Source organism: Dicentrarchus labrax, unplaced genomic scaffold, assembly GCF_905237075.1.
Source record: "Dicentrarchus labrax unplaced genomic scaffold, dlabrax2021, whole genome shotgun sequence".
NCBI classification, from domain to species: domain Eukaryota; kingdom Metazoa; phylum Chordata; class Actinopteri; family Moronidae; genus Dicentrarchus; species Dicentrarchus labrax.
Window position 1 is genome coordinate 25,181,542 of NW_026136720.1, and position 27,601 is coordinate 25,209,142.

A 27,601-nucleotide genomic window follows, 5' to 3' on the forward strand; every position below is an offset into this window, starting at 1 on the left:
TGCACTTTAATAAAGAGGTAGTGGGGAGTTAAAACATTCAATAATGTGAGTATATAAACAGAAGATAACGGCCTTTTGTTCTACCACATATATGAAGAGTCGTCCACCATTTACTGTCTCCCAGCAGAGTGCAGCTCTGAGGTGAAATGTGAGCGATTCATCACCATCCGTTGGGCCCACATGCCGACCCTCCGCCTGGCTCGCAGCCAAAACGTAGATACACACCATATTTCACGGCCTGCGCGTCCAAATAGAATACCCTGCTGCTCTAAAGAAAACACTGAGTTTGGGAGGAATCCGTGGCAGATCTGTCAGGAAGGAAAGAGCCAGCTACCTGCTTTTTGCATTACAGTGGCAGCGAGCTAAATGGCTCTTTTTCCCCAGTGGACATTGTCTGTCTTTGAAATGCGATCTGGTGAAGCTGGCGAAGGCTCGTTAGAAAAAGGTCTGGGCGCTTTCAGGGCGGTGGATCAGAGAGCAGTGTCAGATATGCTGCTCTCCAATCTCACCCATATATCACTGTCTGCTTAGAAGTGCCAGAGAGCCTCCGGGGTGCAAACTGCAGTACCCACTGGGATCTGTAAGCTACCGACAGTAAGGCAGTGTGCAGCCACTGGAGGAGGCCTGGACACCAGAGCTGGGAAGTTTACACAAGTACTTTTACCTCAAGGTCCAGTGTGTGACACTGAGGAGGATCTATCGTCAGAAATACCTATAAATATTACATTATATTTCTGACAATAGATCCTCCTCAGTGTACCTATAAAGACCTTTTTAGTGATTTTAGGTCATTTGTTGTTTTATGTCTCTTTTTTGTAATTGTGCGTCTCTTCTTAGTAATATGTCTTTTAGTTGTTTTGCATCTCTTTCAGTGGTTTAACTTCTCATTTTAGTTATTTTACAGCTTGTTTTAGTTGTTTTTTACAGAAGCGTATTGCATTCACTTGAAAAAAACAACAACTCTTTTTTCCTGTTTTTCTGAGTCATTTTTTTTCTGAATTACCGAGATACTTTGATCTTCTGTGAGAACCTCCAACCTGCAAGTGACTCCCATGGACCTATGGTGACTCCTGCCCGCACATACATGCCCCCATCTTCAACTATCTACCGTACCGGGTCAATTTTGCTATGTTTATTTTGCTATGTATATTTTGTTATGTATATATTTCTATGTCTAGCAGATCTGAATGAGCTTTCCTTCTGAACAACCGCAAAGTCCTCAGGTTCCTGCGTAGAGTCGACAAACTAATGATAATACCATCTATATGACTTGAAGACAGGACTATCTCCCAGTTTCTTAAACCCAGAAAGTAAAACTTGATTGAACTAAACAAGCCGGTTATGTTTTTTTCCGTTAAATCGAGCTCTCAGTAAAGGAATGAATGCATCTATTGTTTCAAATGCTCTCTAAACTCAGAAAAAAAATTTGTCCAAAAAACAGAAAAAAAAAATTATTCAGAAAAACACAAAGAATTACTCTGAAAAACAAACCAAAACAATAATTTTCAAGTGAATGCAATACACTTCCGTAGTTTTATGCCTCTTATAGTAGTTTTGCTTCCTTTTGAACTTTTTATTAATTTAAAATCTCTTTTCAGTAATTTTACACCTCTTTTTTTGTTGTTTTATGTCTCTTTTTAGTAGTTTTAGAAGAAGATATACTTTAATGAAGTATATAAAACTACTAAAAAGTAGTAGTAAGTTCTCTTTGGTGTTAATAAGTGAATAGTTGTAAACTTTTGGATTCTTGTTCATGTTTCCAGATCTCAGCTATTAACCATAATAGATAGAAATGACGGGCAAAACTACCAAAACCAGACCTTAGTTAAATTGAACCAGAATGACACAGGTTTCTCTTTCCCTGCGGTAGAAACTGATCCTTGCTGTTGCACTTTTATAACATCCAGCAGATCTTTCAGGTGCATATAAACACGACTGCTTTCATTTATTGGCCTGTTACTGCTCTCGTGGGGCATCTGTGGATGTTTCAAGACGTGCTCTTGTGCAGCATCGCTCCTCCTGGCAGCTTCAAACTCTTCTGGTGTAACAACTCATTTTGCAGCAATTTCCTTATTTATCTTTTTTTTTAATGCTTCTCCTTCTGCAGGATCGTTCTGCAGCTTCCCGAACTCAGTCTGTAAATAAAACTCCCTTTTTATGGACGTTACTGTACAATGAATGACTTTATTATTGAATCATTTCTTATTGACTGGTGTTTTATATGTAAAACATATACTTGAGTAGTTTTATATTCAGAATGTTACACACTGATCCTTTACTTCAACTTTACAGTGTGGTATTTGTACTTTTACTAAAGTAAATGATCTGAATACTTCCTCGTTCACTGTTTATATGTGTATACAGTAGTAAAACAGCTCTTCCTAAGAGGTTTCATCTCATTAAGAACATAATCACCTCCATTAAGCTGATTGACTCTGAGAAGCTGCTCCCGCTTATTTTTCTTTCTTTTGGAAAGATTTCTTTTTCAGTCCAGCCCCCGAGAAGCTGCCAGTGTGTTTCAGCTCGGTTCCTGACACAAGGTGGTGACAATTTAACCAAAAATATAAGACGAGAGGAAGACAGTTCAGTGGAAACATTGGTTTTAGACTTCAGCCTCTGCATTGTAAAACAGCAGTGGCTTCAGACTAACAGCAGAGTGTAAGTTAACATTAATCCTCCCTTCCCATGAATTAAACATAACTATAAAGTGATTTGTTGAAGTTATAACTCAGTTATTTTAGTGCACACATAAAGTTGACTTGCTACTGTGCTACAATGCTTCAGTTTTTGTTCTTATTTCCGTTAATAAATCATCACAATGCCCAAATATTTCTTAATGATGAAGTGTAAAGATTTGATGTTATTCACATTAATTGGCTAACACTTTGATAATTAATTATAAATAGTTTTTATCGTATGTCTTACTTCTTATTCAAAAAAATTCTGTTAACACATTTTAAATAAGTTTGGAGAAATGCTGCATATGAATATAATATATACTCACTAATTTGAAGTTTAATTAATTGAATAGAATACGTACATTTAACTTAATTTACCTTACTGAAGTTACCTTAACAATAAATACTTAGTAACTTGTACTCAAATAAAATATCTTTCATGCTTAAATTGTTTAAAGTTAATAAACTTAAATGGTTTAAATTAATCTCTTTTCCTCAGAAAGTTTGAGTTGAACTAAGTTACTAGATTTTACAGTGTGTAGGTCATTTCCTTTGACTCGTCAGAAATTTTACTATAAAGGAAAAATATGTGCTTTTTGGCTTTTATACATACATATTTTAACAATAGAGTTGTTAAAAAAGACACCAGACATCAAACATATGGACAGGCCGGGATGTCTAATTCAAAACAGTGCAGATGAGGCTCAGTTACAAGAAGACAATCGTTGGTGCGCGGGCGGGGGGGGGGAAGTATTTTTAGCACATATAAGAGAGAGAAAAGCGAAACTGGACGAGGTCTGACTTTGAAAACAGTCCACATGAAGCGAGGCAGACATGACGTCATGCACCCGGTGTCTCTCCAGCCGGTTAACAGACGGAGATGGGCGACGTTTCCTCTATCACGAGCTTGAAAAGAATTCCCATCGACGTGCTCTTCAGCCGGGCTGCCAGAGCGGCGAGGAGTCCAGAGTACACAGTTTACAGCTCGCCGCGCTTCAAGTCTAATGTTCCACGAGCCTCCCTTCAGATTTCCACTTCAACACCCACTTTAATGCGTGCAAACGACTCCAGTTACTGTTTCATTACCGGCCTATAAACTCTACGATAAGTGGCTTCGTCACATCCATTTGAAAGCCATCCAAGACGTCGCCCGCAAAGTGCCCGCTTCAGTGTGCAGCGTGCATGTGTTTGGGCTGGACTTAATGCTGCATTTATTGCCACTGACTGGCCCATTGTAATCTATGTCAGATGCTGTCCCGGCTTTTTGTTTTTGTGAGAAGTACAAAGGGAGAAGCAGGGAGGACTCAGAGGCGTGCACAGACGTACACAGGACGGCTGAAAAAGATCTTCAACATGCAGATTTCAGGCAAATTCAGGGTTTATTCGTGGTCTAAGGTCACAGCAGATCGGTGCTTGGGCTCTTCAAGTGCCTCTCTGCTGAGATATTAAGGCAAAACTGGAGAATGAACCCCCCTAAGTGCTTTACTATGTTTACCATCATAGTTCAGCTAGGTGCTAGGTGTGGGAGAAGTGACTGCTTTAAAACAATAATGGCGGCTGCTTAAGAGGTTAGCGTGGATGCAACTAGCACCAGTTATATCAGAACTGGAGAATATTTCTTCATTGAAAGAAGAGCAACCCAGCCAACATTTGTATGTGGGGCTCATGTGAGTATTAGGCTGAAATATGGGATTGTCTGTGGGTTTCACAATATGTCACAATGTCAGTGACCGCGTGGGCTTTATGCAGGATTACACTGGACTTTAGAGCCCAAATAGTCATTTAGAAGCACATTTATGTTGCCCACTCTGAGCCCACGCTCTCATTTCTCATTAGTGACCCATGTGGGGCTGCCAGGAAGTAGCAGGGTAGCATTGGAGGACTTGTGAGATCACTCGAGAATCCATGTTGCCAGTCTATTAGTTTGTGGCCAAACCACAGTGGTACTGGACCAATCTGTGTCCTATGAGGAAGTACTGGCTGTTTGCATCAGTTATATTAGAACTGGAGAGTATTTCTTCATTGAAAGAAGAGCAAAGAACAGCTCTGAATGTTTCCATTCTTGTCCCGACTGGCTTCAAGTTTGACTACGTTTGATGGTTCGTTGATCTGATTGGTTTCCAACAGGTTATGAAGACACCGCTAGAGGAAAAGTTATTTTTGATCACCAACATTGTTCCAAGTCATGAATGTTTGAACAAAATTTCATGGCAATCCATCCAATAGTTGTTGAGACGAACCCAGAAATGTCGACCTCATGGTGGTGCTAGAAGAAAGGTCAGGGTTGATGACCAAAGTCCTTGGGATCCCTCCTCTGGGTACGATGGGCTTTTGTACAAAATCTTGTGGCAATCCATCCAATATTTGTCAATATGTGACCAAAGTGGTTGAGTACTTTGGTACTTTGGTCAGGAAGTGAAGCCATCGTGTTCCGAGGTGCCAGAGAGCTCTCGACCCAGTCTGTAAATCTCACTGAGGCCACTGTTTGTGCTGGAGAATCACCTTGTTGTGGTGAGATATTGAGTTTCACAAGTCATTGTGTGCACAAGAGAACCAGAGCTGTTCCCTAATGGCCCAGAGATTAAACAGTACAGGACACACATCTGATGAAACCAAGAAGAGGATACACACACACACACACACACACATGGATCTTGAAAGCAGAATAGAGCTAATTGCGCTGGGTAATACATCTCAACATTTATCAAGCCAGTCTGTTTTCTCTCCAAATCTAAAACACTCGCAGGGATTGCTTTTCATTTGTAGTCTGTAACTGCTGCAGGCTCAGCTGTCAGCACGCAGCATTTCAGAGTACAGTATCTGAACATGCAACGGAGCAATGAAACCAGTTGTCCAAAAACTTCATTCTTCCCAGGATGACAATACTATTTGGCCCGTGTCAGCTCAGTCTACTTCAAGCCAAAGTGGTCTTATTCTCCCCTCGTTCCCTGGACGCTGCTCACAGAGTCTGGAGAAATCCCCTCCGCCGTTCCAAAAGCAAGGATTGTTTGGATTTATGGACGAGCTTTACTGGACTGCTGGGAACCGGCGTGCAATCACTGCACTGCAATGAAATCCTGACATTATTCTGCCTCGACCATAATTGGCTTCATTTTGACCTGAGTCAAGACATTCAAACCAATTCAGTGAAATTTCTGTCGCATGTCTTTCTTGCCTCAGAAAACTCTACGATACTGGATCCTCCAGCTGCACTTTTTATGGACAAACTCGTTCAAAGGTTGAAGAGGGGGAATATGTGAGGCCACAGGGGGAAGTAAAAAGTTAATGGAAATTAACTTCTTGGACTCTTAGGACAGATGAAGGACTGTTTATTAAAGGGGTAATTTTCAGCTTGGATTAAATGAACAGTTTATCTCCATTTACAGTTGAATTATAAATAGCTGTAGCTTCGTGCTGTGTAAAGGAACAGTCTGACATTTTACGTGGATAGGTCCAGATTGGGTTTAAGCTAGTTTGGCTCAAGCACAAATCGATGCAATCTGCCTATAAATCAAAAATGACAACGACAGTATGACTTAAGTACAATTCTTAAGGATTTTACTTATTATTTTTTATGTATTAATCACTTTTTACTACCAGAGAGTGAACGGGTTGTAGCGTAGCTTCGTCCCTCTGCTGCCTGTGTCTCTATGTAGGGATGAGGGTCAAAGGTTGTGACCTTTATGCTCCTGAGTGCCAACAGTGGGCAACACTAGCTAACATTAGTTTATAAAAGGAGTCTGCTAACGTCTACAAACGACCGACATCAACGTCCGGCTGGCTGTGTCTTGGCTGCGCGGTGTGGATCTGGTGTCGGTTGCTTCGTGGTGTTGGCTGATGGGCTGATTTGTAAATGGTGAGCTAGTTAGTAGCGGCGAGCTAGTTCACTTAACTGCCACTGGTGGCGCTGTTAACAGCAGTTTAATGAACCTTTAAAGGACGATTTGGGAAATATTTTCTTTTGCTGTCAGAGGAGAAGATTGAGAAACTAGGACTGAAACTAGCGAACTCAATGCAACGTCACAAAGAAACGGCGCAGATCCTCACAGTGTTTATACGAGCTCCTGTTTCTCTACGCTCTGCTGCTGTGATGGATGATCACAGAGAGGAAGGACTCAGTTTACTGAAAACAGAAGAGGTCACCACCCTGAATCCCCCACAACCCCCTTCATCAACCCCACCGGTGATGTCATCAACCAAGGTCACGTTGGCCCTCCTCGACCCCCCAAAACAAACCTTCGCTGACTGTTTCAGGTCGTCACTGTCACTGATGATCAATGTGTGCACGTTTTTGTACTTTTATGGTTCATTTGCAATAACAGATATATACTTGATTTATTTTCCTAAATTGTGTGTTTTTTCTGTGCGTCCTCCAGGGAACATCAATCAAACTGGACACCGCAGGTCTGGGTTTCTGCATTTCATGGCCACCGTAGTTTGTCCTTTGCACTTGGAAAGGGAGGGTGACGCGATGGAGTTGCAATCCACACCGCTAGATGCCACTAAATCCTACACACTGGACCTTTAATGGCTATAATAGATGATAAATGGATGTTATAAATGTCATTATGTGCCACTTTTTTAAAAAAAAACATGCATTTTCCAGCTGATCCAAGAGAGATTTTAAACAGTTTATTTATTTGTGTTGTTTATTCTCAACACATAAATGAACACTTCATCCTTCAATTTATCTAAAATATTGAAGCTTTTCACTGGACAGGAAGGGTAAAGTAACTAGTAACTAAAGCTGTGAGACAAATGGAGTAAACTGTAAAAACTCAATAGTCTTGTGTTGTTTGACTCTCAGAAGGTCTCCCTCTTCCTCAACTTGGCGTCTTGATGTCGTGTTTATTGACAAATAGCCTCCTTAGGCCCCGCCTCCTCCCCCCACGCCGCTAACGAGCTGAGCTAATTGAAGTGAGTCTGATGGTAAATGAGTGAGCTGCAGGCTGAACGCTCTCACTCTCATTAACCTGATTAATACACTCCCTCCCCACGGCTACAGATTACATGTCACTGTGAGTCATTAGTTCTTCCTCTGAACGGGAGAAATGAATCTGACCTGAGACCTTAAGCCAGGAAAACCCGTGAGGAACCGATGGAAGGTTTGATGGCGGCGTCTGTCCGTCTGTTGTCGCCTGTTAATTGTTTTTCTTATACTCTTTATTTGCTGAATTGTGACAGCAGTTACAGGAAAGGAAAAGAAAGTCTGATGAACAACCAGCAGCTTCTGAAAGAGTCGCAGCAGAAATGTTATTCACCCAAAATCTGTGGGAACTGAAACCTGCGTTCAGGAGATACAGAGGAGTTTTATTAATGGCCACAAGGTGGAGCTATTGTTGGTGAATTGTATTAAATATTTTGAATTTATTTATGTTTTTATACATTTGTATGTAGTTTTATGTTTATGATATTAGTTTCTATGTAGAATTTTAATAATATTTTTATACTGCTTTATATTTTTTCATGGTATTTGGTTATATAATGTTTTAATGTTATTAGTTTTGATACTTTATTATGTTTTAAACTTTTTCTATCTTTTTTTTATTGTTCATTTATAATTATTTTATATCTAATATATTTTTATTTGACTTTATGTTCATGATCATTAATACACATTTTATATTATTTTTATTTGGTTATATTTTTTTTATGGTTGTTGTTTATACACTTTTTTGTGTTATTAGTTTTTATAATTTTTTTATTATGTTTTAAACTGTTTTTTTTGTTGTTTTCTACATTTGTATGTATTTGTTTGTAATGTATTTTCTTCTGTATCTTCTTGAGCTGCTGCAACAAGTGTGGGATCAATAAAGTTAATTTAAATTAGAATGGGGGAAAACAGTAATAATACCACTACCTGTACTCCCGCTTCAACTCCTAATGAGGCTAATAATGACCCACAGCTGACAGCTCTGTAATTTACCTGCATTTTCAGGTGAACAGATGATGACCACTTCCTGTTCACCAGGTCTATGTTGTGTCCCGTTGGGGTAAACTGACCCCCCTCTTCCTCCCTCGCCTCCCCCACCTTACCTCCTCCACTTCCTCTCTCAAGGTAACCATGATCCTCCCCTCCGTCGGGTTTCTGGATCCTCTGTCCGACACTGAATACCTTCCCCTTTTGCCCCGCACATGGGGAAACACATTTAATCCCTCCTGAAGCAAGCATTTAATTAAAGGCAATAAATTATCCAACTTTGTGCCGCGTCCTGCTGGATCCCGCGGATCCAGGCGGTGCTCAGAGAGGGTTTGAGTGAGCTCATGGGGGCTGTTGTTTTTAAGCGCAGTATTGATGGACCAGCGGGTCACAGGCCCAGACCTGGAGGAGGCAGATTAATGTCTCTGTGGAATTTGGGTCTGTTCAGGCTAACGTTTGTTACTCCAGTACAAATTAGGAGTGTGTGTGTTTAGATAAAGCTCGTTACCTCTGTGTGCTCGCTGCCTGCAGCCAGTGAGGGTCATCCCCTGGGCATGAGAGCTCCTCAGGACCAATTCATCACCATCTGTACAGATCTGCTGCATTCTTTCCTGCTGACAGAATACAGACACTGAGACACACAGAACGGACTCACCTTGATGTATCAGGAGCACAGTTAACTAATGTCACATAAAATATCCCCCGCCGTGTACACGCTGACAGTCTCTGTAGAAAGTGACGGTTCACATTTGTTGTTGGAAAGTCAAACAGACGATACAAAGACAAACAAGATCCAAACAACTCCAAAGACACACTACATGACTAAAAAGACTTACAACTACTTATAGACAAACCACAAAGACAAAGCAACCACAAAGAGACCTAAAACTACTAGAAAGAGAAACAAAAAACAGACTTAACACTACTAAAAGACGTATATCACAAAAAGAGACTTCAAATTATTAAAAAGTGACACAACTGAGACAAAGCAACCACAAAGAGACCAAACAAGAGACTTTAAATTATTAAAATGAAAAGCAAAAAGAGACTCAAACAACTAAAAACAGAAATAACTAAACTAAAATGAGCTAAAATTTCTAAAAAGAAATGCAAAATACTTGGAAAGAGATAACAACTATAACAGTACTAAAAAGAGACGTTCAGTTACAAACAAGAGACATTAAATTATTAAAGAGACGCAAAAATACTAAAAGGAGATATTAAATTAATAAAAAGAGAAGTTAAACGACAAAAAAGATGCAAAACAACTAAAACAACATAAAATGACTGAAGAGACTTAAAACAATTAATAGACGAGACAAAACAAGATCCTACAAAGAGACCTAAAATTACTAAAAAGATAAGTTAAACAACTAAAAAGACGCATATTACTAAGAACATATGTACAATTACAAAAAAAGATTATTATTATTAAATTAAATTAAAATTATTAAAAAGTGACACAAAACTACAGAGAGACATAAAATGACAGGAAAGAAAAAACAAAACGATAAAAGTATGAGAAGGAGACTTTTTAAGGTCCAGAGTGAAACATTGAGGATGATCTATTGTCAGAAATGTAATATAATATTCACATGTATGTTTTCATTAGCGTCCTGAATATAAGATTTATTTTTTTTTGTTTACAATGAGACAAAGGTAGCGGGTCCTCTTGGAGTCCGCCATGTTTCTACAGGAGCCCAGAAAGGACAAACCAAACACTGGCTGCAGATCAGGGCTGTTTGTTTGTTGTCCTCTGCTTGGAAAGGGACGGTGAAACGAGTTGTGATCTGCAACTATACACCACAAAATCCTGCACACTGAACCTTTAAATGATTAAAATGAGTCGTATTTACTCTGTTGTGATATAAGTCGTATCTGACCAATCACAGAAGGGATGTCAGTTATTTTTCTTCATCCACACTAACACAGCCGAGCCAAACTAAAGCCAAGCTGATTATCTACTTAAGATAACGGAAAAACCTAATCTGAGCGATCCTATACGAGTTGTACTTTGTTTATCACTCTGATCAGAAAGGACTTTCAGATTCAGGGAGAAATAATAACGGCCGTGAATGCACAGGTGTTCATTTAAAGCACAGAAACAAGGTGCACATGTTGACTTACCTTTTACAGTCATAAATCATCCACTTATTTTAGCACTCAGATGGGAAGATTTCGTCTCTGAATCTAAGAGTTTGGTAACACTTTATTATACAATTACAGTGTAATTTCACTGAATGAATCAGATACAAATAAAACACGTAACTGGACATTTTATAGGAAATAAATGACACTGTAAGGATTTATATTATTACTGGGTACCTGTGGTGTTAACCTGTAAAGCAGTGGTTCCCAACCTTCTTCCTTAAACTGACAATAACAGCTGATAAACTGAACAATGATCAGTGAACTCAATAACTGCAGGACGTTTGTGTAAAACCAGAGATTTGGATGAATTTTGAGTGTATATATATATATTATACAATTCTATGTCAATTATGTATTTTAATAAAACAATCAAACAGACTTAAAAAGCTTCTTTCTGGACAAATTCAGTGTTTTCTTCGCACTGATACTTCTCTCTCTCTTCTGCTCTCATACAGCTTGTGTTCAGGTCATCAAACACTGTAAAACTAGATAAGTTAATTTATCTCAAACAGCTGTTGAAACTGATTACATCAACATTTTTAAGTAAAACTAACTTCATTCTGGAAGTTCTTGATACACAGCTTTACTGGTTTAAAGTGAGAAAGACTTAATTTAGTGGTTTTTATTTGTACTGTAAAAGCAAAATACCTAATAAAAAGTTATTAATCATAACTTCCTAAGTTAGTGTCACTTATTATAAGTACATTTATAATTAAAGCAGCTCAATCAAGAATCTTCTTTAATCTAAAATATTGAGTTTGTGTTAAAGATTTCAGAGTTCAGTTTAAACTTATCTGGTTTTACCAGTAGTTTTAATTGTTAATTAATACACTGAAATACGATAAATTACTTTAATTCAGAAAAATTGTTGAAATGGATTACATGGAAAAGTGTAGGTTTTTGAATTAAATTAACTGGTTTTACAATTTAATCTAAACTTTAAAATTAACAGTTTTCATCCCTTAAAATCAAGAAGGCCTCACGACCCCATGTGAAGCTTTGGCGACTCCTAGTGGGGGTCCCAAGCACCTCCTCATGAACCTCTAGAAGATTACAAATGGCTACTAAAACCTCCCAAAGTAATGATCATAATCAATAACCTGCCTGGACATGCTGCATTCATGGCCTGGGTGATCTATGGGAAATTACAGCTCCAAACAGTCATTTAAAAATCTCTCATAAATATGAGTTTTCTGTTTATTTCGCTGTCGCTGTGTTGTTGTCACAGCAGCCTTCAGAGACTCTCTGCACTTCAACATGGTGTTCCTCTTTCAATCTCCTCTCTTTGCATTTTTAAATGAGCACGTTTTGATTCTTTGATAAGCCCCGGCTGACTGGCTGATCACACATTTTAGCTTTTAAAAAACAGAGATGAAGGCAGTTTCCTCAATCCCCTAAAGAGGGCAGTCAAACATGGGAGTTGAAGCTGCCGCCTGTCAGTCAGCTCAGACTGAAGCAGAGGGAGAAGACGATGCATGTTTGCTTTAGCTCTCATGTTTTCTGCTTCAAAAATAACCTCCAAGTCGCTTGAAAAAATGTCGCCAGGACCATAAAACTCATCTGAACAAGTTCTGCTTCCTGCAGCCGCTGAGCAAAGAAACCAACAAACCCCTGGAGTCAGAAACCGGCTGAATATCCTCCTTTCTCAGCTCCCTTCTCCAAATTAGTAATTGATTTTAAGAGGAAGATAAATGATCTCTTTTGTGGCCGCCAGCTTTGAAATGAGGTGTATCTAGGAAACTCCCAGCGGATTGGGAGAACACATCCATTGAGGGGGCCAACTGGAGCGTGAGGGGGAACTAATCTCCCCATTTAAGAGTTTGGAGCAGATTTACGTAAATCGACCTTTTTTTCCCTCCTCAGTCGAATTCCAGAGGAAGAGTTGCATCAGAGTGAGCTGCTCTGCCGGACTAAAGAAAACCTCCCTCAGGTCTGCACTGGGTGAACTGCTAATGCATTATTATCTTAAAGTTATAATCTGTAACGTTTCTGCATTAAACAGCGTATAAACTCTGGAGCTACGTTCTATATGTAGTTGATTAAATCAATAATCTATAATCATTAAACAGTGTATGAACTCTAGAGGCGTCATATCCCCTTTGTGCCTGCGTCAGCGTTGTGGTTGTCTGCCAGAAGCTGTCATACATTGACTGTTTATCCAGTCTGAAGCCACATTTTTACCATCCACTGTTTAGATCTTGGTGCTTTTTTGAACCGGATGAAGGATTTTAGTCATAGGACGTCTGGATCTTAAGTTATCAGCTGAGCTAAGCAGCTTGACTCAGTCTATTTAAAGTGGACAGAAACGAAATAAGAAAAAAAAAAAACCCAAAACTAATTCGGTTTGGTCAAAATAAACCCTTAATTCAACGAGTTAGATGTTAAAATTGTGAAAACTAACTGTGGCAGTCAAAGTACGTCCACAAAGAGTTGTTGTTTTTGCCACTGATAAACCTTTTGTTTAACCAAAAACAGCCAACTCCACCAGACTCCATAGACAAACATTTACTAATTAAAACAAATTTTCGTAACTTCATTCAAAGTGGACAGATCTGGACGTAGATGATAAAAACAGCAGTTTCAGTCGGAGCAGACCGGCTATTGAAACAAACCACAGAGAGGCTGCGATACAACACAGGCAGAGGGAGAGAGACACCATGTGACTCTGTGTCTTTACACAGAGAATAGCTGTTTTGCTGATATATAATAATGTTTAAATGTCATATAAAACCTTTAAGCCTTGTGAGGGTAGTGATGTACATTTCATCGTCTGCCCAAGATTTATACCTGTTAGTCTGTTGTCGTTACATATATGAATCTTTCTCAGGAATTAAATGGAAATTAGTAAAAGAAAAAGTAAAGGAATGGTAAAATAAAGCGTTATAAGCAGACAGAATTGGATGAATGTTATTAGCTTATATTAATCTCCAAAGTAACCAGTGACTCCAGCTGTCAAACACATGTAGTCGGGTTAAAATGGACAAATTATTCCATGAAATTTGGTGGAGGAAATTTTGGTAGAGATTCAAAATGGAAATATACAGGTAGAGTACGCGAGCCAAGTGTTCGTACAGACACCACAACACCTTGTGTCGAGGTGTACGAGGAGCCAAAACCACCAGATGTCGATAATAAAATACTTTCACAAGTCGAGGATCAAATTTGCTTCACTTTTTTATTTTCAAAGTCAAAGGTTTGTGGGGCACGAGGGAAGATAGAAGTCTATGAAAAAAGACAAACACACACAGTGTGAAAAGTGAAACAGTACAAGTCCTTTTCTTTAAAAACACGTTATGCAAAAGGCAGCAGCAGAGAACTCGTCACGACTCATCTCTCGTCCTCTGAGAGTCCACAGTCACGTGACCTCTGCCCGCCATTTTCCAGAGTTTCAGCCTCTTGAAAAATGGTTTGTAGACGCGTCCTGTTTCAAGAGAACGCCTCGAAGGGGAAATACAGACATCAGCGTCATGTGTTCAACTGCTGGAGAGGAGGATGCTCTGCTGGTGTCAAAGAGTCCACTAGAGGCTTCCGTAGTTGTAGTCCAGAGAGGAACAGAAGGTCAAATCAGTTGGGTCTGCTGACGTTACAGGAAATGATCGAATCCAAAGACGCCACGTCGGCGTTTGGGATCCAGAAGACTCCTCCGCGCAGCTGTTTATGATTCCTTCCATCTGTCGCCACATCGTCTTTGTGTTTGTGCTTCAGCTGTTCCAACTTTTAAGTCACAGAGCGTTTCCAGTGGCCATGGAGACGCAGCGACTGTCAGGTGTTTCCCTATCGGGCCAGGTAGAAGCCTGCGGGGGGGGTGAGGGTTGAGGGGAGGACGGGTGAGGAGGCGTGAGGTCCTGCTCCACGCCTGCCAAAGGAGGTCTGCAGACCGGCTGATAAGAGTCCTACAGAGGAAACAGAAAGCAACAGGCAGTAAACACACTGAGAAACAGTCGATAATGGACTCTTTGTCAGTAAACAAAAAGTTTCTCAGTCATGCAGTGACGACTCGCAGGGCTAGCTGGTTAACTTCTGTAGCTGGCAGGCTAATGCTGCTAACATTAACACTAGTCAGGGTTTCAACTCTTTTTAAGAAATCATTTTCCAGGACCTTTCCAGGACATTTTCCAGGAGTTTTTCTTGACCATATACTGTAGGACAGCACTTGCTTACAAAAGGTCATATAAGCTGCGGTTTCGGACAAATGGACTACATTCATTTGGCCTCTCGCTTCGCAGCTCTGGAAGAAATAGACTTGATGCCGAAAAGATCAAGTCAGTTCCACTCTGCGTCTGGTGAACCTGCTCTGAAGTTTATCCTCCCAACAGTCGAGTTTCAAACTAAATACGAACCTGAAGTTACATCTGAGGGAGGGGCTAAAATGCATTTAGAAATTTCCAGCATAGATTGTTTCCAGGATATTTGGTCATTTTAATAAATTTCTAGGTTTTTCCATGACTGGAAAACTCAAAACTGTCTACCAACTCTTCCTGCCGGTTTTATAATCATCTGCTCTCCAACCCCCCAAACATTCTGTCAATAGAGATGTTCGTCCCGCACGTGAAGTAAGGGAAAATGCCATTATCAGGATTAATGGACAACATGGAGGCCAGAACAATCTGTGCAGCCAAAACAACCAAAGAACTAGTAGAATAAAGTGTTTGAGAAACAAATGAACTGAATTTGTAAAAAAAGAAGCCTATTAAGTCTGTATGAATGTTAAAATATTACATAATACAGAGAATTGTATAAAAAGCTTCTAAAAATATCAGGAAAACTCATCTGTAATCAATGCGTTCTCTGTTTGGGTTCATTGTTCAGGTTATCAGTTCTCTACCGTTACTGTTGTGCATTAAATATAAAGTATCCATAATAGAGCTCCTATAAGGAAAAAGGTTGGGAACCAGAGCTTTAAAGGACCAGTGTGAAGGACTGCAGATTTAAACTCCCTCGCCTCACCCTCTTTATCCTAGGAGAAACTACCATGGAAAGCACCTGTCTAGAGCCAGTGTTTGTCTGCTCTGGGCTACCGTAGAAACATGGCAGACTCCACCAGAAGAGGACCCGCTCCCTCTGTAGATAAAAACATTCCCACTTAACAAAAACACACAGGTTCTTATTCTCAGGTGATATCCTCTAAATGTTCCTCACTGAACCTTTAACGGTTGGTGTGAACCTGTTATTGGGTCAAAGATCCAGTTTGGAATAATTTTCCTAGAAGAAGCAAATTAAAATGACCGTGGAGCGGTCATGTCCTCATGCACGTGTGTGTGTGTGTGTATGTATGTGTGTCGCGGCTGCATGCATGGTTGCATCAGATCCCAGCTGACAGGTGTATTGTTTCCTGAGAGCCATAAGCTCAGTAATGGCAGCGGGAAATAAAGAGCGCTTCTTCTGAAGACTCTTTAATTGTCTTTGGTCTGGGTGATGTTGCCGTCTGACTGACCACATTTTACCCCTCCTCAACCCCCCCCCATCCAACACTCCTCTACACTTCCTTTCTACACATTAACATCCTCTTAATCTCTCCTCCCCACGCTGCGTTCACTGCCCTCCCCCTCCTCCTCTGCCGCTCCACCCTAATAATGAAAACTGCTTACGAGGTAATTGGACTCTGTGTAATCAAATAAAGAGATGAGAGCGTTCTGCGTCTCCCGCTAATGATCAGTTCATTAGACAGAATACGGTGGAGGATCTCAGAGGATTAATTGACCTTTAAATCAGATGGAAATGGCTTTAATTAGTGAGGAGCAGCGGAAAGGAGCTGTGATAGGATAAGAGAGACGTTTTGACGTCTTGTTTTTTGTCTGCTGTTGTTGTTCTTTAGGTCACCAGTATCAAACACGTTCAATGTGACATTTTATAAAAAACGTTTGACTACTTGTCCTCAGTTTCAACCTTTCAACACGGATGAGAAGTCCTTAAAATGCTCAGAAACACAGAAATTTGAACACGACACTTCCATGACAGCTGAGAAAGATTGATCCAGATCAGCCGCTAACAGACCTTATGATGAGATACCAAAGGAAATATGCTGCTATGGAGGCAGTGAGTTAGTTATCCTATGTTTGTGTACATCTTAGTGAACCTATACTATAAAATGTCCTTTCTTTACTGGAAAAAGTTACCTGGACGACACTTGATACTAAAGAAAACTTCTAAATATGAAGTTTATAGGCCAAACATAATTTCTAAATAGATAGACATGGAAATTAATTTAATGATCTGTTATGGACACATTTTTGTGATACGCTAAAAGCTGCAGTGGGTAACTTTTATTAAAATAATTCAGGATATAGTGAAATATTCAGCAATAACAACAAAAAGTAAATTTTATAAAAGTTACCTTCTGCAGCTTTAAGTTCAAATAACTTAATTTGGAGGCTTTTCAGAGCAATTATTGATACATGTGACTGTTTTCATTTTAATAAGCGTATATTTCTGCCAAGTCTCCACACCACTCCATGATTATCTCTCTAGATCGGACCCGGCTCTCTCTTTTCACCCCACGTTCCCTTTTTCTAGCAGTTTTTAGACATAAAAGTCAAAATATTCTCAACATGTCAGCACACAGCACAGATCTCAGAGGCTCACATCGCACAAGATACAACTAGAAGTAAGCGAACTGGCCCTTTAAACACAGGACAGTGTTACTCACGGTGGTTTCCCGGGACGCTGGGCGGGTCCTCTGGCTGCAGGGTGGTCGTGGTGGTGCTACATGTAGTGCCACTGTCCCTCCACGCCCATCCCCATCCCCACACCTCCCATAGGACCTACAGGACAAACACAGAAACACACAGTCGGTATTTCTGGGCTCATGAAAAGTGGACCTTTAAACGAAACTGTTTTTGGTACATTGTGAGAGAAATGATCAGAAAACAATGAAGGAGATGGCAGAGTGGTTTCCACTTCCAAAATTTCCACTTTTCCAACATTTTAATTTATCACATGATATCTCCAAAACTAACTACTGAGAGCTCTAGCTGTACTTTCAGATTAATGCTCATACAGAATGCTAAAATGCTAATGTTGGCGAGTTAGTTTGCTGAATATATACAGTTGCAACAGTCGGACGTTGCTGAACCATTGGCAGTATATATAATGGACAGAGTCTCCGGGTCTGTGAAGTTAAGTGTCTTAGACCTGCACTCTATGTAACGGCCAGCAGGGGGCAGCTCCATTGGCTGCTATAAAGAATGATAGCATGCAGTCTTATGGAGAAATGAGCCGACTTGATTTATGAGCTCAGTAAACAGTTTCTGTACAGTCGTCATGAACGGGGGAAATAGCTCTAGAGACCAAAAGGCTGTAAACATGTTTATTTCTGCTGTAAAGTTTTAATATGGGGCCTTATGGAGACTCACTGCTGGAGCCAGCCTCTAGTGGCCGTTAGAGGAACTGCAGCCGAACCGAATCCGAGATCTCTTTAGAGGATAAAACCTTTTTCATTTACATCACTTCTCCTCTGGTGCCACAGACTTTACATTTTAAGATTTATGAAGAGAAAAGTGTTTATTTTTCTTTTTTCCTCCGTGTGACATTTTGATCTGCGGTGTGTAATGATCTCTACAGCCTCATGAGACACTCAACACTCTCTTCGTTTTATTAAAGGAAAATAACATTAACACTGCATCACACTTACACAAGGTATGAGGTGTGTGTGTGTGTGTGTGTGTGTGTGTGTGTGTGTGTGTGTGTGTGTGTGTGTGTGTGTGTTTACCAGGTGGTCTGATTCCCATGTGTGTCTGTCCGTCCATAACGAAGCCTCCCATTGGCTGACCATCTGGGCCGTACGGTCCTGCCTGGCTCACTGCGGACACGGGGGGAGGAGATTACTCTTTTTAATTATCTCGCTGCCTGCTGTCCCACAGTGATGACGTCACTCTCACAGCTGCTGTCTATCACACAACCTCTCCTTTATGGAGGGACGAGCCTCTCCAGCGTGAGATTTACATGTACTTTGGATATTCCTGCTCCCCAGAGGATCAATAACAGTGATCTGGTGACCTCTGACCCTCTGTAGCCCCAACCTTTAGGACAGAGTTTACAGTTAGTGTCCCGACTGTCAGAATTACTCCTAAAGCAACTAAATAATCAGTAAGTTGTTTGTTTCTCACGATATTGTGGGGTGAAATGAACATGTCAGCCTCTAGGGGCAGTATAGCTTCAGTTTCTGCAGATTAATATTTGCAGCCTTTTGTCCAAACTGCTGCTGCAAGTTAAGGTTGTGACAGACACCCGATGTATGACCTCTGACCTTTTGAACCACCCAACAGACCTTAGTGTTTACAGCAGTAAACAGCAGGACTGTTGGAGATGAACCGTTTTTTAATTTATAAAGGAGCATTTTATCTTAACGGGTGGAGAGGAAGGATAAAAAGACCAACAGTGAAACTGTCTATGGAGGACCAAAGCTGCCAAAATTAAAAAGAAAGAAAGAAATAACTCAATAAATAAAAGCATACGCCATTAAATAGAATAGAATAGAAATATCGCCCTGTTCAAACAAATCCATGGAATAAATCTTAAAGCTAGAGTGAAGATACCGGTATCATATGAAACTAGAAGACCTAACGCATCCATTGGTACCAACCTTGTCATGCTGAGGGGGCTAAAGAACGCTCCAAATTTAACCTCAAGATATGAAGATACCCTGAAAAATAAGCAGTTTGTATGTGGTGTACTTTTACCTTGTGTATTGGAATAGTTTATATATACATACTATATATATATATATATATATATATATATATATATAGTATGTATAAAAGTGTTGGAATTATTGGGAATTAATGGAAAGCTGAGACACACTTGATACCACTCTTGCATAAGTCAGTGACCAAATTGACCAAATTGACTACTTCTAAAGACATTTCTTGTATATTTTTAATTCTATTTATTTTAGTTTTGTGAGTACACAATATCGTTTGTTTGTTTTTTGTCTAGTTTTAGTCCAGCTTTTATTTTTATTTCAGTTTTCACACCTACATTTGGTTTTCAGTGCAGTTTTAGAGAACTATAATAAAACACCAGACTGTATTAGATCACATCCTGTGTTAACAGTCGACCTGAAATCTTCAATCAGAATGAAAACAGTGTTATTGTGAATGTTCTCGAAGGAACGTATTTTGTTTGGAAGGTTTTTGTCCTCTTGTATGTTATTCTGCTGCTTTTAAACTGTAACCCAACAATGCTGTAGCTCATATTTATATGTTATTTATTATATTTCTGCATAAACTCTGATAGCAGCACTTATTTTGTGTGTAAATACACTCCTGTTTTCTCTGCACTTGTTTATGATGGAGTTTATTTTCTTCCGTCTAATCTTTGGTGGGAGGAGGAGAAGAGGAGGTCATTAATCAGTGATGAGGCGACTTTAAATGAAATGTGTTCATCCTCGTGGGGAAATTAGCTTGATAAAGTTTCATTTTGAGGGGAAGTTTTTCAATCTACACGGTCACATTCTCAGCATTCAAAGCTTTAACAGTTTCTCATCGCCGTCATTCAGCCGAGCATCAGGGGCTTTTGTGTGGAAGTCAGCCCGGGGGTTAATGCTAACAAAGCTCGGGGGCCAAAAGGCTAGCAGTACTTCAGCTGCGCTTTAGCCGGGCTCCTATTTGTTTTAATCCCAGGTTAAAATGTTCAATGGAGTGGTCAGTCAAAGCGATTAGCGTCTTTGTCTGGAGCTAATCCCGCAGGGGTTTAGAGGCCATTCAATCCTGGAGTTTAAGCCTCTCTGTTCGCTTTAACACGGCGAGCAGCCGAGAGAGCAAAAGACACAGTAAGCGGGGGGGAAGTTCACCGGTGAGACTCTTACTGCTCAAATCCAGCCTGCTTTTTTAATTGAGTGTTTACATACACAGTTTCTGGAGAGATCATATCCTGCTCTCAGATATCTGGATATTCATGGAGAACTCCAGAAACTGCGGCAAATAAACTCCTCATCCAGGTTTCTGGTTACTGTCATGTTTGCACTTGAATGAATTATAACGACAACTGTCGGTGCTTTTATTACTGTTTAGGCATGAAAAAAATAAATTTTCAAGGATTTTTCCACATATTCAGGAGGATAACATGTGTTTGAGTCCAATCAATAAGATTTTATATAATGTGAACATATATGTACTGTTAAACTACATACATATACATGGGATGCCCTTCAGGAAGCTACTGAATGAATAATATTTGCACTGAAATCTGACGTCATCAAGGTACTGGTGCCATCTGATGTTTTAGATATGTGATATATTCTGTAGAGATGATGCTTTAAGACAGTCAAATGCTTTAAGACAGTCAAATCATGTTCATTCACGTCCCCTTACAGACAAAATTTCCCATCTTTCCCTCATTTGTGATCACATGAAGGAAAGATGCCTCCACATGTAGAGTCACAGTCACAGTCACAGTCACATAGGTTTCACATGTTGCACCACAAAAATGTTGCTAAACAACGTTTCAGAGTATGTGGTCACAAGTGAAATGAATGTGTATTTTTACACTTTTTATATAATGTAGTTATAATAGTTTAATATAATAATAATTATAATTATATAATAATTAATAGCGAGTCGGTCTTATAGATGCACAGACTGTGTTTTTCATACAATATAAATGTGGACAGCAGATAGAGTAAGAATTCATCCACAGATCAGCGACTGATTTACTGACTTTCCTGCTTTTAACCACATGTTGCTGCTTCCTGTGCGTTGTGTTATTAAAATACAGCTACAGTACAGTAACAGAGCCAATACTGGCCCTCTGCAGTAACATGCAGAATAATATTAGTCCTACATCAAAAACACAAGATGGCGCAGTGCCTCGATCGTGTTTCACATTATATATTTCCATCATTTCCTAAACGACATTCAATGACATAAAGCTGCCATTAAAAAAATGGCATTTAAGGAAAGCAGCTTTTAATACAACAAATAAACCACTAATCAGTACACACATACAGTGTTGATTGAGCTATGTGGAAAGCATTTGAACTATTGGAATAAACTATGTGTTATTATTTGTTCTATCTTGATCCTGACAGAAGTAGAAAGAAAACCTTCTGAGATCTGAGCCTTTTAAAATAATCTACTGAATAAATTGTGGGAAAGAATTTCAAACTCTTTCAGCTCATTCATTAAATATTAAATAATAAATAATAATATGAATAATAAAACTATTTCTACCAGGACTAGCGGTTAAGAGGTAAAGATTTGTACTTGTAGTCTAAATATAAAAACTATAACACTTGCCTGCTCTGTTGGACTGGTCGATCATCGGCTGAACGATGCGCCGCCTCGCGTTGATGAACCTGAGAGAAAGGAAGAGGAGGAAAGATGAGGAGAGAAACAGGAGGGAAAGACACAGTGACAGTTAATAAATGAGGTGGACCGGCAGTGTATGATTTCAATGTTTTGTCTCTAAAGCTGCAGAGAAACCCCAACTTCCTCCCTGCTCACAGAGAAAGAGCTCAGATTCACTGTGGGACACCAAACGCCTCACTGCACACAGAATATCTCAAGTCTGTCTGATATGTAATGTTTTTCATTCTTATTTTCGGAGCATTACTGGAAAGAAAAACTGGTTAAAACAGATAAAAACTGCTTTATGCAACCATGTGGAACATCCACATTATCAGCATCAGAAAGGCTAGTCGCTAAAATGTAGTCGGGAAGTCCAAAAAGCACCGACAGAAAACAATAACATAGACATAAGAATAATAGATTATTAAGTCAAATAGTTTGATTTCTGTAAGTCTAAATGTTCAGTTTACAAGATAGAACAGATTAGTTTCCATTAGCCAGTTTAAGCTTAGAATTAAACTTCATTAGCTAAAGATTAGGTTGAGCAGCTTAAATAGTTTACATTGGGTTAGCTGGAGGTCTAACACAGGTCGGTCCAGGTTATTTTATTATTTTTGTTCAGCAGGTTTTTAAGAAGCTGAATGTTCAGCGTAGTAACTGTTTGTGTGTCATTAAGGTTTATTAGCTAAAACTATTTGGTTCACGTTAGCTTACGGCTAAGTTTAGCAGCTAGCGTTTAAACAGTTAATCTGATTTATATATTTACAGTTCAAATATAATATACAATAATTATCGTTTTATAATCAGGACAAAATGTATCAAATTAAGCTGTTTGTCACTTTGAACTATTGAACAGTGTTTTAACATAAATTAACAACACAGGTAACAAGGTAACACAGGTAACAGGTAACACAGGTAACACAGCTAACAGGTAACACAGGTAACACAGGTAACAGGTAACACAGCTAACACAGCTAACAGGTAACACAGGTAACACAGGTAACAGGTAACACAGCTAACAGGTAACACAGGTAACACAGCTAACAGGTAACACAGGTAACACAGGTAACACAGCAAGGTAACACAGGTAACACAGCTAACAGGTAACACAGGTAACACAGCTAACACAGCTAACAGGTAACACAGGTAACAGGTAACACAGGTAACAGGTAACACAGCTAACAGGTAACACAGGTAACACAGGTAACAGGTAACACAGGTAACAGGTAACACAGGTAACACAGGTAACAGGTAACACAGCTAACACAGGTAACAGGTAACACAGGTAACAGGTAACACAGCTAACACAGGTAACAGGTAACACAGGTAACAGGTAACACAGGTAACACAGCTAACACAGGTAACAGGTAACACAGGTAACACAGGTAACACAGCTAACACAGCTAACACAGGTAACAGGTAACAGGTAACACAGGTAACACAGGTAACATAGGTGTTACCCAGGTACAGAAGTAACAGCTAACACAGAAACAGGTAACAAGTAAAAGTAACAGGTAACACAGGTAACATAGGTGTTCACCCAGCGGTTGTTAACCAGGTTCATACAGTGGCTGAAGTAACGGCGTCAGGCTTCAGGGGGCTGCAGCGGTGCATTCATACATGTCCCCTTCTAAGTACACTCTTGAAAGCCATCATCCTGGTATGCGTGACCTATGACCTGGCACCTTCTGTGACCCCCCCACCCCGCCCCTTAACTCCTCATATTCCCCCTGCCTCCTCCCCTCTGCATGAGGAGCGTTCTGGTCTTCCTCAGCTTAAAGCTTTCTGAACCGCCCGTCGACCCCTCCTGACCCGCCCCGGAGTGAAAGCTCTGTGGTTTCCCACTTGATTTATGTCCCCTACAACCACCTCCCCACCTCCTCACCCCACCTCCTCACCCCCGGGTGGGACGGTTCCATTTCAACGTGTTCGGGAAAGAGGGAGGAGAGAGGGTTAAAAAAAGAAAAAGAAAAGAAAAGTGGGGAATGACCCTGTTTCCTTTTCAGGAAAACAAAAGCCATAGCGGCCTTTTCAGGGAGTAAAAAAAGGCAAGCAGCAGGAGGAGGAGGAGGAGGAGGAGGAGGAGGAAGGGTGAGATACAGGGGAGGAATTTTTAGAGGAGAGTAAATGAGGATCTGCTTCAGTCTGTGTCCCAGACTGAGCTGTCAGACCGACGGCTGCACAGAAACTACTTTCAGTAAAATATCCGACTGGTCTGATATCGAAGGAGCTTCGTCTCTGAACAGCTGATAACTCAAATAATTGAACCCCTCTGAGGGTAACTTCAGTCCCCCGAGATGCTCTAAGACTGTTTTTACTTAAGAAAACTCTTTTAAAAACATGTTAATATCATAGACTGTATAATTAAAAAAGGACGTAGTCTCTGTGACGTCGCCCACAGGTTTCTGAAGAGGCGTTATGAAGCTCAGTGTGGTCGACATCTTCCTGACTCCGCCAGTCAAATGGTCAAAGAGGTGGAGTGTGGGTGGAGCCTGGTTACTGAAACCACCTGTAGCCTACCTTAAAGCGGCCACGCCCTTAATTTTGGATAATTTAAGCTTTAATATAATTTAAACAGGGGAGTTGACATAAATGGGAAAATGATCTCTAGAGACCAAAAGGCTGTAAACATGTTTATTTCTGCTGTAAAGTTTTAATATGGAGCCTTATGGAGACTCACTGCTGGAGCCTCTAGTGGCCGTTAGAGGAACTGCAGCTTTTGTTTCTACCATGTTGGCTTCATTTGCAGCCACAGAGGTTTCTGTTGGTTAATACTGGACTCTTTGACCTCTTCCCTTTGGTTAAACTGTTCCTGGTTCATGTCCACAGTAGCAACATTTCTGTTGAAAAGTATTGTAAACTTTAAGTCTGATTAATGAATGAAATGTGAACGAATGCTTGTTTCCATCCGCTACCATTATTCGATTATTATAAGTTTGTTTATTGAAATAATCAGTAGGTGGCGCCAGAAGAAGAGAGCCTCAAATGGTGAAAACACATCATAGAGACATGAGGAGCGATGAGGAGACAGTCATCATCAGTAGTGTGAGTTAAATATTCGTTAAAGCAAAAACCACCTTGAGAAAGTGTGAAACATATTTTCATCAACCTTTTCTGATTCAGTACGTCACAAACACACGTTGAGGGAAACACGGCTACTGTGGCCATAACCTGAGATGAGGAGGCACAGTCAAATAATCTGTGATCACTCTTCTCCCAGGAATACGGTCATTAAATGTGTTTTGGGATTTAAATATTCTGCTGTTATTATTTCTTATTTATTGGATTATTCAGTGGTAGAACAACCATTCCAAGTTCTCTAATATAAAACACAGACTGATCCGAAGCTCCGGTTTTAGCCTCCATTAAAGAACTCAAAGTGTCACCTATCCACGACCCCTTCACACCATGAGACTGAGTTTACAGCTGTGAACCCCTAAACACAAACACACACACACACACACACTCGTATGCTGCACAAAGACCATCAGCTAACCCCCCCTCCCCCCTCCACCCACCCAGCCTCCATAACACTGAGGCTCTTTCTTCTGCAGCCAGACGACCCATAAACTGCACCGTCACAAAGTTGAGCTTCATGGAAAAACATCATCTTTCAGACACTCTGTGAGTGTTACACTGTCGTAGTGACACTTAAGACTAGAATCAGGGTTTTATGCTTTATTGCTGATAATGAATAATGTCTGATGGATATTAGAGCCAAAACTATTTAAATCCACTGGATCAGGAGATTCTGACTATGTGCATACAGATCCTGCCTCTGTGTTTGTTTTCATCTGTTTCCAGCTTTATTTGCTGAAACACCTACAACCTGTGACAGTCGTCAAAGTCAGAGTAAGATGTGGGATTTGGATTAAAGAGCAGTGGACTAACCCTAACCTGTCCACGACAACGGGTGCTAGCCCCGGGAGGAGAGGAAGAGAGCCGGGATGGGAGCCATGTTGGCCCAGTTCAGACCTAAAGTCCAGATGAAATTAAAAATTCCTGTTTAGCTCTTGAAGATTGTCCCAGCCAATATCTTTGTATTTTTATATCAGAATCCAATAATTGTGTCTTCCTGCAAAACTAAATGTTTCATCAACCACATCTGTATATAAACAGGTGCATATAGTGTACATATAACTCTTATTTTTCTTTTATAACGGTATGTTTTTTTATATTTTGTGTTGTATCTGGAGCTGCTGTAACACGCACATTTCCCCAGTGTGGGATCAAAAAAAAGACTATTAGATCTTATCTTATATATAATGGTTTAACAGTCACTGGTTATACTTATACTGACCCCCCCTCCAGCCCCTCCCCTCAGGTTAGAAAAGGAGGAGGAAGAGGAGGAGGAGGAGGAGGAAGGGTTTGCTCCTCTCTGTACAGTCGGACGCCTTGAGTGAGGTTTTAAACAAAGCAGCTACACACACACACACACACACACACACACACACACACACACACACACTAATGACATGACCCACTGCTTGTAAAACAGTCGCTAAGCCCCGCCCACCCCGGGTGTCATTCTCAGGTCAGTACTCCCCCACCCTCCCCTCCTCACCCTCTCACCCCCCTCCACAACACGGGAGTGTTTAAATAAACCAGTCCAGCTGTTTGCCATGAAAATGCCATTTACACCAACTGCCCCCACCACACACACACACACACACACACACACACACACACACACACACACACACACACACACACACACACACCCTCCTTCTCACAAATCAACAAACATGAAGGGGAGAAAAGAGGGGAGGCAAGAAGATGAGAAGAAGAGAAGAGGAGGAAGGAGGAAGGAGGAAGAAGAGGGTACCACAATAAGAAGATCTGAAGAAGAAGAAAGGCAGAAAGAGGAGAAAAATAAAGGATAAACAAGGAAGGAGGGAAGAAATGAGCCGCTTTAGAGAGAGAGGGAGGGAGAAGACAATGGAGCACGTAAGGAGAGGAGGAAGAGGAGATAAACAGGGAGGAAAAGGAGAAGAGATTGAATGAAGAAGGATGAGATTGAGGGACAAAGTGAGGAGTAAAGATGAAAGGAAACAAGGATAAGAGAAGAAACAAGGTGTGGACAGTGCAGAGGTCAAATGATACCCCTATACCACACACACACACACACACACACACACACACACACACACACACACACACACACACAGTAGGAACCAGTCGGATCAAACCGCCTCCTTCCTGCTTCATTTACGGCCTTCTTCGTCTCTCTGCTCGCTCATTTACTCTGAATCTGCAGAATCAGGGAAAAACACTGCGAGCTGCTCCAGAGGCGTTACCACGGCAACAGCCAAATATTCGAAAGGGAGCGGGACTGACTAATGGCTTTAGAGGCTTCAGAGGCTTCAGAGGCTCCAGAGGCTCCAGAGGCTGCAGACATCAGCTCCAGTATTTCACCGGGCTTCACAACCCGCCTCTGAACAAAAGTGGAGGTGTTTCCACCGGTGGTTTAATTCCTCGTACAATCCTTTGGTCCCGAACCTCCTCAGAGGAGCTTGGGGTTCGGGGCCTGAGAGCAGCTGTTTGAAATGTTTCTGATGTTTATGAAA

General features: G+C 40.5%; 1 protein-coding gene and 1 long non-coding RNA gene across 5 annotated transcripts in view; one reads left to right on the forward strand and one right to left on the reverse strand.

The window, feature by feature from the left end:
• Window positions 1-27,601, reverse strand: part of meis1a (Meis homeobox 1 a) — a 91,007-nt gene that overhangs the window by 27,726 nt on the left and 35,680 nt on the right. The window contains exons 10-13 of one of the 2 annotated variants that reach the window (XM_051383105.1): window positions 21,984-22,042; window positions 18,458-18,547; window positions 17,396-17,510; window positions 13,906-14,642 (exon numbers count right to left, since the gene is read on the reverse strand). The exons of the other annotated variant lie outside the window; for it this stretch is intronic. Coding sequence (XP_051239065.1) covers window positions 17,452-17,510; window positions 18,458-18,547; window positions 21,984-22,042 — 208 coding nt within the window. The 3' untranslated portion in view covers window positions 13,906-14,642; window positions 17,396-17,451. Of the gene's footprint in view, window positions 1-13,905; window positions 14,643-17,395; window positions 17,511-18,457; window positions 18,548-21,983; window positions 22,043-27,601 lie in introns of those variants that run through there. 2 annotated transcript variants of the gene reach the window in all.
• LOC127353670 (uncharacterized) lies at window positions 22,756-23,383 on the forward strand. Of its 3 annotated transcripts, none has more exons than XR_007881342.1 (3): window positions 22,756-22,916; window positions 22,975-22,990; window positions 23,113-23,383. It is a non-coding gene; the product is annotated as an uncharacterized LOC127353670 (long non-coding RNA). The 3 variants fall into 3 exon arrangements; XR_007881340.1 differs by lacking the exon at window positions 22,975-22,990 and adding an exon at window positions 23,025-23,065; XR_007881341.1 differs by lacking the exon at window positions 22,975-22,990 and adding an exon at window positions 23,025-23,040.